Below are 21,149 nucleotides of genomic sequence, written 5' to 3' on the forward strand. Positions count from 1 at the left end.
AAAATATATTCCCTTATTCATTACATATTTATTTTGAAGCAAAGTAGAATAAAGTGGTGAAAACTAACATTTTTAAGCCACATTATTTAAGGAAAGCATTGAGATGCTGAACTCTGAATGTAGAAAATTATCAAAGCTCACCCTGTTAAAAGGGGTAAATTGAGATACACAAGGACTTCTGTAGCTCCTTGTCATTTTACAAGAAGTTATGAAGTTAAAGCAGCATTGTTAAGACTGGCAAGTTATAATTGCCGAGTATAAAATATATGTCAATGCTGAATCTCAGCAGGTATATGGAATATACACGTTTAACCCCTAGCAACATTAAATATGGATGCCTATTTGCAATGTGATAGGAGCTGTAAGTTTTAAACCTCAGAGCCTATGATAGTACAAGTTCTTCCATGCCAAGAATGCTGGGTCCTCTTGAGGGATGACAACTCACAAATTTTACCAGTTCTGATGTGGAAAAGGGATCAGAGGGAAACAAATATCCAGCAACAACAATAAAATACAGAATGACCTTATCTACTTTGTCCCAATTCTCAGCCTATCTCCTTATTTCAGCTCTATGCCTGCCCTCTGGTTTCCAAGTTACATAAGAAAGCTGCAGCTCAAAGAAAATAGTTTTTAGAGCATGGACTACTCACTGTTAAGATGCATGACTGCACATTTGGCAAAGAAGCAAACTTAGCAGAGAATAAAGCTAAAGGCACAAAGGCACAGTATTTGTTGGATATAAAGAGCACCATGGGCTTCAGAAGACAGATAATGTAGTTGAGTGTCTTTCATCCTTTCCATAAGTACCTGACAATTCCTTAGGATTTGAGAACTCTATCAAAGGCTAAGTGCACATATCTAAATGCTAACATGCAGGTTTGGGTTTGTTTGTTGTTTTAAAATTATTAACATTAAAATTAGCTGGAGTTTAGCAGATTGCATATTTGCATTGGCTGGGACCAAAACAACGCTGATTTAGGTGTGAATAGGGCAAAGCAGGAATGATATGAGTTAGCTCAAAGCAAGCAACACATTTGAATGAAATTAGAAATAACAACTGGAAATAACCCTAAAACATAAGGTGGGTAGCTTTGGGGGTGGTGTTACTACTATTAGACTGGCCTCTCCACATACTTGCCCTACCTTTTCCTTTATTCTTGTTTTTAAACAACTAAGTCTTTCTCACCCATTCTATTCAAGAAAAGTTATGTGGTTTGCCCTGCAGAAAAGTTTCTACATCTAAAGCTTGGGAACATGCTAGAATGCTTTCAGTCTGTGCTTATGTTATGATACTTCATATGTTTCCTATAGCTCTGCGCTCCTCTGACCAAAAAACAGCTTTGCCACAAATACAAGCCTCCTGCTGGTTTCAATTTCTGGAGTACCTGGTATGGTTTTAAAGGCAGTAAGACCTGCAACTTCCTTAACATAAAACTTGTCAGAAATGTTAAGCGGCAACAGTGTTATCACCATAATGTATCAGCAAAGCTTCAAGTCTGGCCATAAAACTTATCATCTCTCCCTAGTTTTAAATATTCTTACAAAACAGAACCTGCTGTGACTTCCTCTCTCCCTTGTCCATGTGTAAGCTCCAGTAGCTCTGCCACCTGCATCATGCATTGTGGTGCTAGCAAGATCCCTGCTTATCAGAATTATCAACACATTTTATAGTCCCAGTATCAAAATTCCACTCATTTCAGCAGAACTGGTTTCCTGCGTTATCCTGGAACATTATCCCAGCACCTTAAGTCAGGACCACTAACTTGAAAGCATAAATGGCTTCCTGTGTTGATATTGTATTGCCAGAAAGACTGTCTTGTGGTTGAAGTCAGGCAGTGATTAGGTCTGACTAGTTCTGTTACTGATTCACACCTCGGGCAGTGTCACTTTCTTCTCAAAGTAGTCCCCACTGAACTAGTTTAAAAGAAGTAAAAATGGATATTGAGTTGGTTTCTTCATTTGGGGCCAGGGGAAGGAAGTGGGAGTAACATAACATAGCTCATTATTCTCACATACGTGACAATACAGAACTCCAAATTATCCATTCAATACCAAATGTGAACCTGGCCTAAAGCATAACTTATAGAACAAAGAATTTAATGAAGATAGTAAAGCAGAAGAGAATTCAGTCAAAATTGAAATGTTAAGCTTTAGATGGGTGTTACATTAACCCTTTAGTACTTTTTTTTGTGATTAAAACTGTAATGGGTTCCTATGAGAAGCTAGGTGCACCTCTTGAAAATTAGTTAAATATGTTCATTGCATCACATGCCACCAGAAAATACAATTGTTTTATAAAAACAGATTAATTTCCTAAACCTTTATTTTGAAAAGTAAGAAGATGCAGAGTTTCAGCAACACTATTAAGTTTTTAAAAAGGTGCACCTGTGGAATGACACCTTGCTTTTAAAAAAATTCAGCCCCAGCTTAAATCCAAAGACTGATCACAATGCTAGCAAGATCCTTTACAGCAGTGGGGCTTCTGGGCATTGCAATAATAGTCACATGTTTCTAATGAAGCATAAGACCATCCTGTTAAGAAAATTGTTTGGTAAGCATCCTAATTTCATACCTCACAGCATCCAGTCTCTTGTTCTGTCGAATGAGTTCAATGAACTCCTGAATCCTTAGGCTGAATTCCAGACAGCTCTGAGATTAAAGACAAGACAGGATCTTAGATGGTGCCAAAACTGCACTGCACAGTATGTTAAGTACTACGTGTGCACAACAAAGAAGAAAGTGTTAATAACATGCAACCTTGTTTGCTTGCTTTTAGGCATTCATGCAAAAAAAAAAGTTGAAATGCTGACTTCACGGACAAGGCATCAGCACAGAATTCCGTAAAAGCAAACAAAAACCTCCTCCTCTTGCCTCCTTCAAAACTTCAGTATTTAGCAGGGATGAACTTTTTCCTAATGACTGAAAGCATCATTACCTGAGATGCAAGTGAGAGTAACAGGTGGTTTCTTTGTACTTTCTTACAATTTAAAGTAGTAGATTCAACAGAAGTTTGGGGCTATATGATAATTTAGACAAGAGAGGTCTACCCAGAAGACTGCAAGGAAGAAACAAGTCTTTGAACACTATTTTAAAAGTCCCCAATATTAACAAAAACCAGCACAGAGTTTAAGTCGCTGCAATCCCCTTCCTCCCTCCCTTTCTTCAAGCTTCTATCCCGCTCTTCTTGTCAAACATCTAAAAGCCATGCTGGAAACAAGTCTCAAACAAGAAAACCAAGTGGCATTTACCTGTTTTTGGAAAAAGGTAAAATTTGAAGCCTAATGAAGTTGACAGTGTCCCTTTAAATCAAATTCCATCACCAGTTCACAAAATCTATAAAAAAACTTTGAATATGTGGAATTAAAAAGAAAAAGATTCTCCCCCCATTAAAGAACAAGTCACTATGCTTCTTTATAGGGACACAGTCAACTGTTTTATTACCTTAAGAAAACAACAAAAACCCAAAGTCCTTTGAATCTTGAAAAGAACTGTATTCCTTGAGTTACCCTGCTCCATTTGGCAACTGGCTTTTTTGTTCCTCCATGTTTCTAATGAATAGTTCCCTTTTGTTTATTGTCCATCAGCACAGTAATATCAAAATTCCTCAGTGACTTCAGCAGGAATTTGAGCGACTCCAAATTTGTATCAGTTAACTGCCTGGGGTGACTAATGCACACATTGCAACAATTGCTTATTTTAAGATTTGAAATGTAAGCCATTTGAACACAAAAATGATGCATTCTGTCAGATGTTAAAATATACTTGTTTAAGGAATAGAAAATGAATTATTTTCCAACTACGCATTTTTCTGTACTCAAGCCCATGTTTAGCAGAGAATAAAAATTTCTTCTCCACTTTATTTGAAATTTTCAAATAGGAGTATTTTAAAATACTGTTCTTCAAATCTACACAAAACCCTCATTTAGAATTCTAGCTAAGTTCATTTCCACTAAAAAATTGATCAAGCTTTTTAATTTTTAATGATACTAAATCCTAGGGCTTAGTATTTCATTAAAGTGTTTCAACAGCAAAAAACCCACATCCCAAAACTATCTTCAGAGTTTGTGTTTTGTTTTTAGGAATCTTCAAGTAAGCTGCAAGCCAATGGCTGTATGGGTTCTGCAGACAAGTGTAACTAGAAGAAAAGAGTCCTAGACAATCAGATGATGCATACATTTCAACTTTGTATACCTTCAAACAATTCCACAGCAGCTATTCACAAGAGTTTAGATAGCTTACATCTGTAAAGACTACAGGACTGCGTGCTTTCCCAGGCCAACATACAGTTTAATTTTTAGATTAGGCTTGCACTAAGGTGATGGCTGGGATTTAAAACATTAACACTGATGAGTAGCTAAGCAACCAGAAACAGAAGAAATGTTTGTTTGAGTTTCAAAAAGAAGCATAGTGGTTTCTCTTCTTCCAACTCTGATTTCTCAAAGCCTTAGCTTTGGGGTTTTTTTGTGTGGTTTTTTTTTTTTTTTAGAAAAAAAAAAAAAAAAAGTAGGGCTTGCAGAAATAGATTTTTTTGTTGTTGTTGTTTTCCAAAAGAGGGATGGGGAAGATTTTTCCTTATTTATTGTTTGTTGAGTATCGGTGATGAAAAAGATGTTCAGATTTTATTTCTTATATTACTTAACATATTAAGATTACACAAGGGGGAGGTTTTAGCAGTATAATTATGCAATAGTGTTTACATACCAATTCTGGTTTTCCTTTAATGGTTTCCATAACAAGATCATCATTTTCTTTAGAGTAATCACTGGCCGATTTACTTTTGCGTCCCATCTTCGGTTCATTCTCATTTTGGCGCCCCTGAGTGACAGAGAACGTCACTCTTTGCTTATCAGTAAGTGCACTCAAACATTTTTTGTTAAAGAAAGCGCTTAGTTTAAAAAATAAGACACAAACATTTTGAGGGAGGCAGGGATTTTGGTTAATATCAGTTAAAAAAACAGATTTCTGCAAGCCCTATAAAAGATTACAGCATGTTTGAAATGCAGAATTTAAGAGATGAGGAAATATAAACCAACTGCACAGGAACAAATATACAGCATGTTCAGGTAATGGTATTCAATGGCTAGAAAAAGACTTACTGCATTTATTACTTGATTAGACTCTGCTTTTATTTTTGAAAAAAAATTCAACAGTAGTTTCTCACAGAAAGTTAGTTCTTTACTCAAGTTTTATTTTCTTATATACAACACTTAAAAATATGAAGACAAAAATCTGTATGAAATTTCTCTTGGTGTTAAGCCTAAGGACATAGGTTTACCGATTAATCTCACTCTTAAGATACCTTCATGTAGAAACTGAGTTATATTCTCAGCAGGATGCAGAGAGTTATAAATGTTAAGTTCACATGCATCAAGACACTACATACTTCTACATTTAGACATTTGTACACTAAAACCGATCAAATATTATTATTTTATTTGAGCATAATTTGTTGAGACAACACTTGCATCCATAAGATGACCTATCACTCAGTTTCAGGTTTGGCATTTGCATGAGCTAGTTTGGCTCCAATTACCTATGCCTCCTTAAAGTTTTGTACTTACTGTCCTTACAAGGCCCCATTCAAGACCTATAGTTTAAACCAAACTGACCACATCAAATGTCCAAGTAGTTTAGAAAACATTTAGGAAACAGTTTAAGCAAAACATGAACACGTTACATTTTCATACCTTCATTTTTCTGAGCCTGGATTTGTTATCATGACACCAAGCCAAGCAAGTCATAGTCTCTTGTCTTTCCAATGACTCTTCCACTTCTTTAGCAGTCAAAAACATCTCAATATTTACCAAGTCCTTCAAAAACAGAACGGAAAGGAGGTCTTGTTAAATTGTACTGATACTTTACACAGCAATCCACTCTTCAGCAGAACTGGAATACAGAGATACAAGAGACTTTGTTCTAGAGACCTCTGTTTTTTTGGATAGTACTTTAGAAAAAGATGTTACAGGATATTTTAAAGACTGCATTTCCATGCACTGAGATATTCTGATAGTGAGATAGTGTCAATATTTTTCCTACTTACACAACAGAACCAGAAAAAAAAAAGAAAAAGAGTAAGAATAAAGAGTAAACCTAGGAGCTTTGCACAGAAAGTGACCAGATCCCACGACCACTTCAGCACAGTTCACACTTACACACTTTTGGAGCTGCATAAATACATTATGCTGTGACAGTTCCTACTTTGCTGAAGAAAATACACTGTGAGAAACCATAATTCAGTAGACAAACAGAAATCCAGTACTCAAGTATTTGATTAATATGCACTCTAATTTTGAACAAGTTCATTTTTGTGTAGACTTCACAGCAAAATGCTGAAAATTATACAACTGAAATGCTGAATATTACAAATATTACAGTAGCTCTAGTGAACAAAACCACTCTCAGAAATAGATGGCATTTTCAGCTGTTAGAACAGCTGAATATACTTAGTCTTAGAATTTGTACCTCCCTGAGATGAAGATAAAAAATAGAAGCAGCATCAGGCATATCACATTTACATCTCGCATTTCATTAGACAATTTTTCCTTATAAATACAAGAAGTCTAACACTATTGGAAAAGTGGACCAGATCATGGTAGGCTTGTCAGAATTGTTACCTACAAAATGGTAAGCAAGCCCCCTCATTTCTAAATTGCAGCAGAAGTTGCAACTTTTCCCTAAAGCTTTCTCTCTATTAATGGCAGATGACATGCAACTACATTTTATAGATTGTATGACCACCGCAACAAACCCATTATAACATCAAAAGAATACAGGGCCTCACACAGCTCTAGTGTTATCAAAACCAGGTAAGTCAGACTGAGGTCAGTTTATAGAAGTTTATAGAACAAAATTAAGATTGGACTTTCAATTACTCCTCCAGTCCCCTTGAGGATAACAGAAAACCCCCCAAAAACCCAAACAAACAAACAAAGCTTTTTTTTAATCAAAGTGTTGGCAAATGGAGTGAAAGAATTCCAACCTATTCCACAAAAGGTGCTTTTCTTTTTTGCAAGTTTTCCTACAAGAACAGGAGAGTAATCTCCTTGGTAGTCCAAATTTTTTCTGATGATATGCTCAAGTGGAAAAAAATGCGTTATTCCCCTGTGTGTAATAAGATGACCACATAAAAACCTCTTGCCCATATAACTCATCTGTGTAAGTAATTTGACATAAATGCAGCCATATTCATTATCTTGCTTGCATATTTTTCCACACAGCTGCTAAATGGAAAGACAATTCAATTTGACTTAAAAAATAACATCTCCATACATCTCCTCAAGCTTGTTTGAGCTGTGTCCTCTTAATGAATAGCATTTACTTTTCCACCAAATTAAGACAAAAACCATTTCCCTCTACATTAAAAAAGGGCTTGATATGCTAGGCAGACAAAAAAAATCACTGGTTTCATATACTTTGCTAGCTTTTTATAGTTTAAGCTTCATCACAAAACAAATTTTTATTTTTTAAAGAGGCATGAGGGCAACATTTGTTTCATTTCAATGAGCTGGTGAGAGAATCCCAGCTATATGCATTTATCAATCAGGTGTTAGTATAGCAATGCTCAACTGTGAGCAAAAAGATTGTAGTTGCTGCCGAGGCAGACAAAACTCTTAAATAAAAAGAGAATTCCTACATTCCTTTTGAAAATTTAAAATAAAAAGGTTCTATGTGGTACAGAAATGCTAATTAGATTCATGGTTGCCAAAAGAAGTCAAAGCTTGGCAGCTGTCTCTATTAAATAAACAGTATGTATCCAGAAAACAGAGGAGAACATTTTTAATTAAAAGAGTTCCTTTCAGAACTAACAATTACATTTAAATTGCACCAATAAATAGGGTTTTCTTCTCTGCTGACTAGATAGAAAGTTTGGGAACAATATAAAAAAAGCATTAAGAAATCCATTTGTAGGGAAAGAAATAGCTTTTGCATTTGATAAAAAGTAGTTAGAAGTCTTAATCATGCAGATTGATAGAAGAAAAATACTAAGATACAACTAGGCAATAAATCTTTAAAACCCACACATGCTCATGTCACCCAAGTTTTTTTTAATCTGATCATGCTTTCCTATCTTCCTTTTTTGGTGGTGCCTACTCTTGATGCTTCTTCATCAGCCAGGACTAAGGAAATAGAAGGACAGAATATCAGAGGATTATTTGTCTTTATCAAAACCAGCACAGCTCTTCTACACAGGCCCGTATGGGAGTTCTACTTGTCTGCCACATCTTGTATGGATTAGAACCAGTTAACAGTGGTAGTGGCTGTAAGAAGTACCTCACATTCCAGTCAGAAAAATCCCCATGAAGACCCCAATCCTGAACAGTTTCCTGAAGGTGTTCTGCAATACAGAGTTGCACAGGCTGTAGACCATACAGAAACATTGCCTTTCGCAGTTCCCGAAACAGCATTAAGATTGAATATGCTGTTACAAAAAGCCTCTCTTATATAATTTGTTTACATATAAAATTGAGTGAATATAAATATGCAGTTTTAGAGAAATATTGCCACCGGTTTTGCCGGTAGAGAAAAAGATGAAGCAAGAAATCTGTTGCCACACACACCCCCTCCAACTGACACAGCATTCAGCATCATGGTAAATGTTTCTGACTTGTATAGAAATTAAAAAGCAATTCTAAAGTCTTTAATTACCATCTTTTGCAACACTATCAAGTCTTCCTTCATTTCACAATTTCAGTTTTCACATTGTAAAAGTGACTGCAATACTTTACCTCCAGTACTGCAGAAGTATAGGAGAACCCTGCACCGCACACAGATTATTTCAGTATTGTTATCAAACCGTAACTCTTCACACGGACTTTCCAGCCTCCTGTGCATCACCATGATAATTTTGCCTACATTACCCTGCCTTAACTTGCTTACAAATGCAGAATACCTGACATTGGGTAGGAAGACTGATTAACATCAAACTTTCATTTAGTTAGGCTTCTACAATTGTACTGAGAAATAGTTTCAAATGGCTCAAGGAGAAGAACTCTGTCCATAAGTATTACTGACAATTATCCAAATGCTGAAGACAGGGAACACAGCATAAGCATTCTTCTTCCTTCTAGTACAAGCAAGGAAGTACCACCTAGATTTTATCATTTCTGCTTAAAAAACTATTGGACTAAAATGAACTAACCTTCCTTTCTATTCAAGTCACTAACCAGGTATCAGAAGGGTAACTATTTAAGCACTGGATGAACTTTATTGTAAAAGGACTATTTAATTCCATTACAACAGTTCAAACTTTAGAGAAAAACATTATTAGAGAAAACTGCACATGAAGGCTGAAGACACTTAAGTGAAATCAGAGAGACTTACTTAAACAAAGAATACATCTATACATCACCTTGTATTCTGCCTGATTTACATATATATAGCTCTTAAAATATCACTGCTTCTTTTTAAGCTGCAAGTGCCTCCAGGGAGGGAGGTTACCAACCCTATGATTCTACAGAGAACTCCAATTATTAAGGTATTAAATACTATGAAGAATGAGGATTTCTTTATGATGATTATTACTTCATGTATACTCCTGGCCAACATAAAAGCTATATCCCTGTATAGCAGGGCATTTCCATTTTCTGAGATGGGTTCTTTGCAAGAACATCCCCAGCACGTATATGCATGTCCCCTCCTTTGAACAGCTTTTGGACTCTCCGGTCAGCGTGAGCAGTAGTTGACAGGGGCCGAATTCTCACTCTTTGCCAGGTTTCTCTCCCTAGCAGTGTCCTGTTTTCAGGAGACTCCAGCACCTGCCCTTACTGGAGGGAAAGGTTGCAGCAAACACTTCCTAGTTATTTAGATACCAAAGAGTCAATGCTGGAAAGATCTCCTGGAGGTTTTCTCCACAGAGGGGGCAATTCAGAATAAAGCTTACATCAGCTATAGGACAAACCTGCAGCAAGCCAGGCTCCACAAGTCATGGAATAACTGCTTTGTAATGAAAAATAATCACTACTTTAAACACCAGTTTCAGACATTGAAACTAAGAGAAAAATGAAATGGGCCCAGAATTTCATGAATTCACATGGCTGTGCTACAGAAAGCAAGAAAGTGATTCGCAAAAATACAGTGAAGGTTGTTTGAGGAATAATACCTGCGAAATCATGAGAAGGTGGATACAAAGGTGGTAGGGTTTTGTTTCTAACTGGTGGATATTTTAGCTTCACATGATTTTGAAATTAAACACATCTCTGTCTATTACAAAGTTGTGAACAAGTGAGAATCTGGCAACTGTATCTTGAAGTGTGGACTACCTTTAATTTAAGCCTAAGTTTGTAACTACGAAGTTTGTAACTTTAAGGTCCTGCACAGTTAAGAGAATTCAGGAGTGAATTGAAAAAAGTAGTAGTAGTTCCACACATTTACAGAAACTAAGCAAATACAGAAAAAGCAGAGTCTTGCTAAAAATAACAAATGCCTATCAAACTTGTTTGCCTTTCTTTTTTGGTAGTTGTGCAACTACTGATAATATGCTCAAGTATTTGCACAGGATTCTTTTATTCCAAAAGTCCTCAAGCAAACTTAATTCACTTCACTACTAACTAACCGCATCTCAGTAGTCAAAGTAAGATATCAAAGTTCAACAGCAGTAACTCCACCCAGGAGTTTTGGTTTAGTCACATACTAGGAGTGACCTCTTCAAACATGGCAATTTAAGAGTGCTCCTGGGATACCTTTAGAAAGCTCTGACTTCCTCTTTAAACATCAGCACATGTGCAGAAGCCTTCATCCAACTTTTTTTTTTTTTTTTAAACAAAAGTGAAACATCTTTACATTGTAACTACACCTCAAGGAAATTACACTTTTTCTCTTAAATTACAATCATTCATTAGTTTCACAGTCATAACAAAAAGATGGGAATATGTAGATTAGTATGAGAGGTAGAGTTTACGTTTCACAGCAGGTAAAAATTTGAACTTCACTACAAATCATTTTTAAACAGTCAGTAATGATTTTGCCTCTTCAATATATAGGACAAAATTTTGATTAGTCCATTCCCAAATATAAAAAACAAATTCCTCAATATATAGTTTCAGATCTAGATGTGTGGCTCTTTAAATTCACCAAGAAAAGTGCTCAAACATTTCAGCACCAGATCGAACAAAATAGCTACTTTGCTTTTGGTCTTATGTCAAAAATGGCTTAAAAAGAACAAAAGTAGCAATACAGCTTTTGCTCAAAATTTCTGTAGCGTTAGTGTAAGGGGTTTAATTTATGTAACAAATTTTAAGATTTGGAGCAGTCTGGTCAATAGTCATTCCTCTCCATCAGTTTCCAATCTGCACGTGAGTTGAAGCACTTTTATGACATCTCCAGCCACAAGTCTGGAAAGCTGTCAGAAGGAATGTGTGATACATGAACATTTATGTATCAAAATAAAATCCAGAATACTTCACACATGAAATGTGAATCTGTAACAAGGCTCAAAACCAAACAGAAGCAAGTACTAAAGGAAGCAATACTTGATATGTTCAAATCCGCCATGAGCTATGCTCAAAACAAGATGAGTTATCCAAAAAGAAAAGCTAGGCTTGTGACAAGATTAAAAAAAAAAAATAATAATTCAGGTGGAAAAAGGTAGCATTTTGTCGAGGAGAAAACTTCCTTGGTGGAAAAAACCCAACAGTCATAAAATAGGCTATTTGTTGTATAAAATAGGTGATTCATAGTATCATAAGATGCTGTTTATGTAGTTTTTTAAATAAGCAAATTTTTATTTTTAATTACTTACTAGCATCAATACAAAATTGAAACAGGCCAGTATGCCTCAAGCTATCAGTGGCTTGTGGCCAAGAGTATGTACCAATGACAGTTTTAATAAGATTGACTATCTATACATATTACATGCATAACAGCACTACCTCCATGTTAAAAAAAGGCTTTGCTGATGCACTTTAGCATTCAGTAGTACAGTAAGCATTCATTTAAGCTACCTGCATATGAAATATGATAAACCCTTACTTATGCCTCTAAACCAACAACGTTAGGGAAGCTGTGTTAAGTTTTCAATGACTACTCACATACTGTACATACCCTCCACTTGCATCCTAACCTTCAATATAATTCAGGACACCACTTTAGAACTGAAATAGAAGTGCAATAATGAACAGTTACAAACAAGAAGGTCAAATTAGTCTTCTGTATTAATGTATTAGTTTGTTTTTCCTCTGTGATGAATACACAGCAAGTCCAGGGATCATCTAGATGCCACGATTATCATTACACAACTTGGGAAAAAGGCAGACGCGAGGAGCTACAAGGTGGACAACAAGGACCATCTGGGGAAGAAGAAAGAAGTTAGTGTATTTAGGCAGTGGGGAAACAGTGAAAAACACATGCGTTGGCAGGAGCAGGAGGACTAGAACACAACACAGTAACACTGCCTACTTGAAAACACGTACAGAAAGACAAAGTGAGGTGCAGGTGAAAAGTGGGACGGGGCAATACATTTTGACAGCAGAAACATGAAGAGAGACCTTTCCCCTGCAGTCAATTGCTCTGCCCCTATACAACAGGAAGAGTAAAAGGCTGCACGTTACAAGATCAACCCTTCAGAGTGAATGCAGAGTATGTATAAACTGCAGTGAGGTCGAAGGGAAACACAAAATATTAAGAAAACAATGGCATAGGTGGTGACAATACAGCAACATCACAGTTACAAAAGATCAGTTAAAATAAGGCACAAACTAACATTAAGAGGCCTCCTTACTCTCTGCTCATAAAATCATGTTGTCTGAAGTTCATTAAGCTACTATTAAGCGTTATAATGCTACACACATTAACAGGATTAGAGAGAAAATAAACAGAGTAATTGACAGAATGTCCCACTCAAAAGCCAGCTGCAGAACTAGTTGTTAGAAAAAAAGCAAAGACAGCCAGCCAAACCACAGATTCATCAACAGAAGAGCCAGAAAAGTTTTTGTCTGCAAAGTAAACACATTATCCCATGGTGCACAGTCAAGCTTTCACATGAGAGCATCTTCCACGACCTCTGTATAGCACAGACCTTTTAATTTTACCTGGTTATTTTTGAAAGACCCCAGTAAATTACACTGATTATCTGTCAGAAGATTATTGTCTTTAACATTAGGAGACACTGGTACTTCTTTTGGTAGTTGGTTCTAGTGATTAAATCATGTTCTAACCTTGTGTCTGATTTCAAACTTGAATTTTTCTGACTTCTGATTCTGTGTACTGTTGCCTCCCTAAGCCTTTCTGAAGTTCCTTGGTATGTGATTTTTGCTCTCATACCTAGCAAAAGCACCCATCCCCTTACATTTTCCAGTCATCTCCCTCCAATTTTTCTAACAGCTTTCCTAAGGTGCGGTCACCAAAACTATACATATTCTGGCACTGACTGCTCCAGAGCCAAATAAAGATAAGTGTTTCACCTGCCTACATTTCCTCATGCACATAAGCCACTTTGGTAGAGCCTCACAGTTGCAGCTAGCACTTAGGTTGGTTATTAGCAAGCTGTTTTCCCAGTGCATCCTCTACTCCTGCCTCAGCAATTTTTGTAGCTCAGCAAATGGCTGCACCTTATCTAGCAGTACATTACACCATGCTAAGCACAGCAATAAATGACTACGCTAGAGTAATGCGACAAAGCCTCTAGAGCTTAAGATGCGTGATTGGGCAGGGGAAAAAAAAGCCTCGGGTCTTAGCTCTACCTTGACCATTTTCTGTTGTAGCTTCTTCTAGTAGAGAAAAGGCAACTAATCCTTGGCCAGTTGAGCATGAGCCCTGAAGCTTTTGTCCAAGCAGGATCAGTCTGTATTAGCAGCTACACACATTCACAAAGCAAACTCCTGTCATCTAGTACACTAATAAGAGAAAGTATTAAATGTAAAGTAACATTTACACTTTGAAGAAGTGTCTGGCAGGAAGAATGCACAGTAAGAAAAATCTCAAGAGGCATAACTGAAACCAAACTTCTGCTATATCTAGGCAATGTAGAGGCGATAACACCATTCTCCCTTTAGACAAAATTTCAATTTGAGAATCTTTCTTGAATCACTAGCCTTCCAGGCTAAGTATTTATTTATTACCTCTGTTACGATACACTACAGGTAACCCATTTTGTCTAAAAGGACTGAAAAACCCAGACATTCAACATCACAGCACACTTCATGTAGTTGACTTTTGAAGTGTCAAATGATTTGTAATGAGAAAGTTTGTTATTCTGCATCAATCTTGACTATTTCACATTTACATAATTCTAATTCCCAAAGATGCTTGAGACAAACTGCAGATGTAAGGCTCTTCAGGAATTACAGCTCTTTGAAATTCATATGAACACACCCAGACATTCATTATCCCAATCTAGTAAAAGTTGCCATGCCTACGCTAACAACAGCCAAAACACATTTAAAGGAGTTTGAGTTGCTCATCTATAGCCTAGTACTTTAAGGTAACTCAAAACAGGCACAAGTTAACATCCTGGCACCTTGAAGTAAGTTGTGCCCATTCAGGAGCTCTTTCATATGCAGTATTCTCAAACATCTCCTATGACTCGCTGTTCCCACACTAGAGAGGAACACAATAAATGGCTCCAGACAAAAGACACCTTTTGCCATTCAGTGCACATTTAGAAAGTCAGCTTGTCTATGTTCTGCATGACAGTGAAGCAAAGAGTACATGCAAGCATTATGATGAATATTATTTACCTGTTTAAAATGGAAGTGTTATGGATATAAACTTGTTTTGATGAATTAATTTAACACGTATTTGTGTCTTTGCCTACAAGCCATTCTTGGACTACACGTCTTAACAAGGAAGATTTCTAAGGGTATACTGGTATGATTGTTAAGAGAAGTACTTATTCAGCTTTTAACTTTAAGATCATATGGCTTCCTTCACTCAAACTTAAGTTTTTCTAAACATTCATATGAATTTCTTACGGAAGCTATCACATATTACTGACATCCATCCTGCTCAAGTGTTAAAAAGCTTACTGATCCAATGCTCTTGAACTGTGTTATGTAGCTTATTTGTTATAACTATTTTAGACTTAAGTTTAGATTGTTTCACTCCTAGATTTTTTAAGTTTCACTCTAGATTTAAGTTTTCACTCCTAATTCACCTAACCATATAAATGAAATCTGAATATCCATTTCAGGCTTTTGGGGAGAAGACTGGTAGAACACCGTATCAAAGCACATGCTTATTTTTCCCATGCATATATACTACCAGTCTGCTATGATGATAGTCTATTCGTTCATGAAGTGGAACGCAGCTCTAGCAATGCTAAAGACTCAGTGGAGCACAGATCAGCCTCCAGAAACACAGAAGCAATACCTTACCCGCACATTCCTCCCAATGTGCAGATCTGCCTGCAGTCGTGGACATTCACTGTAGAATGCCCTTATCCTGTACATCCCTCAGAGCAAGAATACCAGCCACACAGGCATAAGAAACTTTCAGTCCAGTGGGACAGGCAAAGACAATCAGCTTCTTAAATACAAAACTTTCCTTAAAATCCAGGCACCTATGGGTTCACTACCATCTGCTCTCCTCTGTCAACAACCAGGAGGTGAGCTTCAGTGAGACCTAAACAAACCTAAGCCTATCACATTTTGATCAGAACAGTGTTCTCAGAGAGCATTTTTCATTCGCTGTTTGAGTTAAAACTTCATACTGTTCCTGCTTGTGATGCTCAAATGTGCAGGTAATTTTCAGCTTTTTTTTTTTTTTTTTTTAAGAGAGAGAGAAAGAATCATTGGTAGGAACAGTTATTCAGGGAAAGGATGACCTAAAAAATGGCAGCTTCAGTGAGATTTTGCCCTATAACACACAGAAAGAAATCATTCAGCAGTATTCTACTGAGGTCTCAGCTGAAGGATCCATTTCACAGTGCTGAGGAACACTTTTATAAAGCAAGGAAAGAACCTTTAACTTTGGGGCTGAAAAAAGGAACAATAATGTAGAAGAGTATGAAGAGATTGGGTACTTGGTTAAAAGCCATGCAACTTGACTTGAAGAATTCAAGTCTCTCTTATTCCAAAGGACATCAAATAAGATTTCATGACCTTCCATAACAAAATTAAGATGATGGAACACACCTGAATTTGTTGCAGGTATCTTTTCAAATATTCAGTTAGGCTAATCCATTCAAAATGGTTTCCAAATTATTAAAACTGAAGCTGTGTTTAAGCAGTAGAAAGAGAAAGAACTGGACCAAATTGGAGAGGGGAGAACAGAGGATAATCAGCTTTCAGTGACAACTATTCCTTTAATTTATACTAATCAAAATTTATTTTTTAAAAACATATTTACTGTACCAGTTTGAAAGATAATGAAATATTTTCAGAATGGCTTTGCAATATCTGCCCTGTTTTCATATTCTCTAGGGAATAACTTGTCACAACAGATTTAGAAGTTCTGCTCGAGAAACCATTGACAAAAACTGATGATCTAAATGCCCGCTTCAAGAAAACTTATCTTTTTAGGACTGCTGTCAATTGGTTTAATACTGCTTGAAGTGTCAAGAAGCCCTTCTAATACAGGTCAATGTTTACAATGGACATATGTCTAGGCAAAACTTTTGGAGTCAGTGGAATACTCAATTTTTTTGTCAACAATTCTCAAAAGCAAAAGCACACTGTGGTATTAATGCAAATGGCTAGTTAAGTATCTTTGAAGGACGATGCACCTACTCAATTACTGATCTAAGAACATTAAGTTGCAAAACTTTGATTGGCATCCATGATGCAAGGTCAAGTTAACCAGTTTAAACCTATTTAAAAGAGTTATTTCAACTTAAGCATTCTCTTATACCTGCAAATTTACAGTGCCACTGCCCACCCTCCCTGTGGGTGTAGTAGTTCTTCTGTCCCTCAGTGGTTTATAGATTTCTAAATAATTTGCTCCCCAGCCCTAACACAGACATTTGGTTTAAATTTATGTTATTCTTCACAGAAAAAACATTGCCACTTGTACAACTTTTATACAGTATGGACATTAAGGCAAGAACGTACATTTTAGCCTGGAGAAGAGGAGGCTGAGGGGAGATCTTATCGCTCTCTACAGCTACCTGAAAGGATGGAGTAGTGAGGTGGGTGTTGGTCTCTTCTCCCATGTAGTTAGCGATAGGACGAGAGGAAATGGGCTTAAGCTGCGCCAGGGGAGGTTTAGGTTGGAAATTAGGAAAAATTTCTTTACGGAAAGGGTGCTCAAGCATTGGAACAGGCTGCCCAGAGAGGTGGTGGAGTCCCCATCCCTGGAAGTGTTCAAAAAACGGGTAGACGTGGCACTTTGGGACATGGTTTAGTCTAGTCTACCCTTGATTGGCTTAGAGTAGACTTGGTAGTGTAGGTTAATGGTTGGACTGGATGATCTTGAAGGTCTTTTCCAACCTAAACGATTCTATGATTCTTTTACTAAAACTAAGCAAAGACAGAGGATTTACAGCTTCTAAGAGAGACTGGCAGCTTCAGAATCCAGGTTTGTTTTCAATCACAGGCAAAAATCACTATGGCTATTACATAATTAAGCAAAGGACAAAGACACTTTACATGTTTTTTTTCTTCCTAGCCTATTAAAAAAGGGGCTAGAAAAAGCATGATACTTAAAAAACAACCACCCCTAAGAACAGCAAACAAAGCATTACATACCTAACTTAATGTAATGGTTTAACCCCAGTTGGCTGCTGAGCACCACACAGCCACTTGCTCACCCCCTGCCTCCCCAGGACAGCAGAGGAAGAAAAAAATAATAATAAAAGAATAAAAGAATATACAAAGCAAGTGATGCACAATGCAATTACTCACCACCCGCTGACCGACACCCAACCAGTCCCCAAGCAGCGATCACTGCCCCCCAGCCAACTCCCCCAGTTTCTATACTGAGCATGGCGCCATATGGTATGGAACAGCCCTTGGGCCAGTTTGGGGCAGTGTCCTGGCTGTGCCCCCTCCCAGCTTCTTTTGCACCTGGCAGAGCATGGGAAGCTGAAAAAGTCCTTGACTAGAGTAAGCACTGCTTAACACACTGATGCTTTAGTTATCAGCATTATTTTCATACTAAAGGCAAAACACAGCACTAAGCCAGCTACTAGGAAGAAAATTAACTCTATCCCAGCCGAAACCAGGACACCTAATTATAAAACTTATCTACAAACAGCAACCAACTTCCAACTGGAACACCGCATTTCCGAAACTAGATTTGCCTATCAATTAATGGCACAGAAATAAGACAGCATTTAATGTGGCACAACATGGAATAGCAAAGTTTAAGTTAACAGACAGCCCTGCCAGCTAGCTGAGTATATGAATCTGCAGAAGAAAATATGCATTTTTATATTGGTGTTACACTTCAAGGTCATAATAGAGTCAAAATAAGATCATTAAGTGTAACAAGCTGATACTGATGAGCTTCATTTGTATGCAATAACGAAAACTTAACATCTAGTTTATATCTTCAACCCAAACTGTTTTTCACATCATTAGGGAGCTAGAAGACATCAAGGAAAAAAAAAAAAAAAAAAAAGAGTCCACAATAGAATCCCCTCTACTCCATATTTACTTTGGCACAAATGTGACATTTCTGTCCTTGACTGTCAGCTCTTATTTTAATATTACTCACATTTTGGTTTACTTTCCCAAGCAGCATTACTTCTCTTTAAAGACGTATCACACACGTTACATGTTTGTAGTTCATTTCTTATATTGTCATATAACATTATGCTTCATATATTCTACATGCCAGAAGTTATTCCTAACTTGAGTTCATAACTCTTGATATTTAAACTTCCCTATCATTTTTCACATCCAGCATTTCTTTTCATAGCTGTTTGCTTCCTAGTTTATAACTACAGCTTTTAAGCGCTTATCTTTCAAGACAAGAATTCAAGAATATCATTCCTATGATGAAGGTAGTTAATTTAGAAAACAGACTAGAATTCCTCACAGCCCACCAATAACTATCAGAATTGGACACTATGGTGCAGAGTCGATCTTTGAGCAAACTGTCTGCTGTGTATTATTGGCAAACATATAAATGATTTAATGGTCTGCTTTTGGTCACTGAAACAGAATGCTGCTTAACTGTTTCCACCCATGAAGTACCTTAACAGCTCTGCAGGTCTCTTAGCACTCAGAAGCCATACAAGAAGTTAAAACAAGCAGGCTGAGACATGCTCCCAAGACTGGTCTAACAGCTACTGAAAGATGCTGAACCTGGGATCCACAAGCTACAACTGAAATGGAAAGAGCCATTTCCTTCAGCCTTTTCAAATAGCAGCAAAGGGCACTTTCAGCCATTTGGCCTGCAATCATGGAAACACAATCACAGAATGGTTGAGATTGGGACCTCTGGAGGCTGTGTAGTCCCCTTGCTGAAAACAGGGTCACCTACAATGGGTCACTCGGGACCTTTCCCAGTCCAATCTGGGTTTGAATATCTCCAAATACAGGGAGACTCCACACCCCCGCATGGCTGCTGGAGAGCCCAGAACTAGATACAGCACTCCAGATGGGCCTAACCAGTGTGAGCAGAGGGGCTGGATCACCACCCTTCCCCTGCTGGTGATGCTCATCCCAACGCAACCCAGAGTGCTGCTGAGTCCTCTTTGCCACAAGATCGCATTGCTGGATTATGCTCCACTTGTCCCCCAGCCTCACCTCTGGCTGTGGACAAGTTGAGCAAAAACCCCACCTTTTTTCAGGTTCCTGCTTAGGGTATAGTGCCTACCCAGTGGTAACAATATTGTCAAAAAACAAACACAAAAAAAAAAATCAGGTAAGAGGCATGACCAGGTTCACTATACAGCAATGTGCTTCTGAAGCCTGCAGTGGTGGAGACATTTGTCAAAACTACAGTTGAGACTACAGTAAACAGAAAGATTACTTTGGATGAAAGACAAATACCATGACATTTTGTAATCTCTACAGCAAAGTTACATTATTAAACATTACAGAATGTTTTGATGCTTATATCCTTTAGCAAGAAAGGAACAAAAAAACCAGAAGTTGTCTTACTAAACCAGCAAAACCACAAATTCTGTATAACGATTAAGTCTCAGTATCTTACTGTTATAAGAGCTATTCACAATGAGTATCAACATACAGCAAGAAAGACTGAGTACAGTGTTGAGAGGCTGAGGGAAGCCTATCCACATGTAGCCAAAATGTAAACGTTAGTTTGAGTAAAATGCATAATTTTAGCAAACTAGAAGAAATATGGCCTCAGTGCATTCAACATGTGCAACTAAGTTCTGTGTTATTCAAGTTACTTTGATGTTATGCAAATAAAAATACTTAGGCTTGAAGGCAGAAGTTAAATAAGCTTATTTAATTTTTTTTTTTTTTTAAAACACAAAAGCTTCTATTCAGCAAACAGAATGAAAAGCTTTAAGGCTTCACAAGTGCAATGCTTTGTACCACACAGTCTTGCAGTGTATCATGATGAACTTCCATGCTCATGTCTAAACCAAAGCTGAGCATTACTTAATCAGGCATAACAGAACTTGCTAGGAAAGTGAAAATATTTCCATAGTGCTTTTTCAGCAGACCTAGTAAGTACGGTAACATGATGATTCAGCATGAGATGAGCTCCTGCTCAAAACAGAGGGAAATATCTACCAGGAGTGGAAGAGCTGCTGACCATTCAGCTACAATTATCCCAGAATAATTGTCTTGGCTTTTTTTGATTCACATGCATGGGGTATCTTTAGTGAGGCATAGTAGCCTCTTCAGTGAATTTCTTCAGGACTGTTTCCTGTTAATAGTTTGTAACCCACTTCTTCCCCTCTCCCTTCCATTCAGCCTCTACTTGCTGTTTCCTTTTTGGTATTTACTGAAATCACTGCCGGTTGAACAGGATCAGACTGGTAAAGCAGCCAAGGAGTAACAGAGATGTGACAGATATGCTCGTTGTGCAAGACAAAGAGCAGGTACGTGTGCTGTAATTTGACACAGGTAACAAAAATCTCTTCCCCTCAACTAGCTCAGGGAGATGTGTTCACCTATGTCACCCAAGAAAGGCAAAGTACATAAGTCACATAATACACCTAAACTCTCAGCATCTTCATCTTTATAGGAGAAAGATTTTCACCAAGACAGTTGCTTACTTTCTGGAATCAGGAATATCAAAAGAACTTAAAAATTCAAGAATCACTGATGATCAAATAGCAAATGCTACCTAAA

The 21,149-nt window shown here is 37.3% G+C and overlaps 1 protein-coding gene across 6 annotated transcripts in view; it reads right to left on the bottom strand.

The window, feature by feature from the left end:
- Nucleotides 1-21,149, bottom strand: part of MAEA (macrophage erythroblast attacher, E3 ubiquitin ligase) — a 56,257-nt gene that overhangs the window by 12,633 nt on the left and 22,475 nt on the right. For 3 of the 6 annotated variants that reach the window (XM_075708840.1, XM_075708838.1, XM_075708841.1), the window contains exons 4-6: nucleotides 5,688-5,810; nucleotides 4,702-4,815; nucleotides 2,573-2,649 (exon numbers count right to left, since the gene is read on the bottom strand). In XM_075708840.1, coding sequence (XP_075564955.1) covers nucleotides 2,573-2,649; nucleotides 4,702-4,815; nucleotides 5,688-5,810 — 314 coding nt within the window. The remainder of the gene's footprint in view (nucleotides 1-2,572; nucleotides 2,650-4,701; nucleotides 4,816-5,687; nucleotides 5,811-21,149) is intronic. The other 3 variants (XM_075708843.1, XM_075708839.1, XM_075708842.1) reach the window with 2 other exon arrangements.

The sequence above is a fragment of the Pelecanus crispus genome, chromosome 4 (assembly GCF_030463565.1).
Source record: "Pelecanus crispus isolate bPelCri1 chromosome 4, bPelCri1.pri, whole genome shotgun sequence".
Taxonomy (NCBI): Eukaryota; Metazoa; Chordata; class Aves; order Pelecaniformes; family Pelecanidae; genus Pelecanus; species Pelecanus crispus.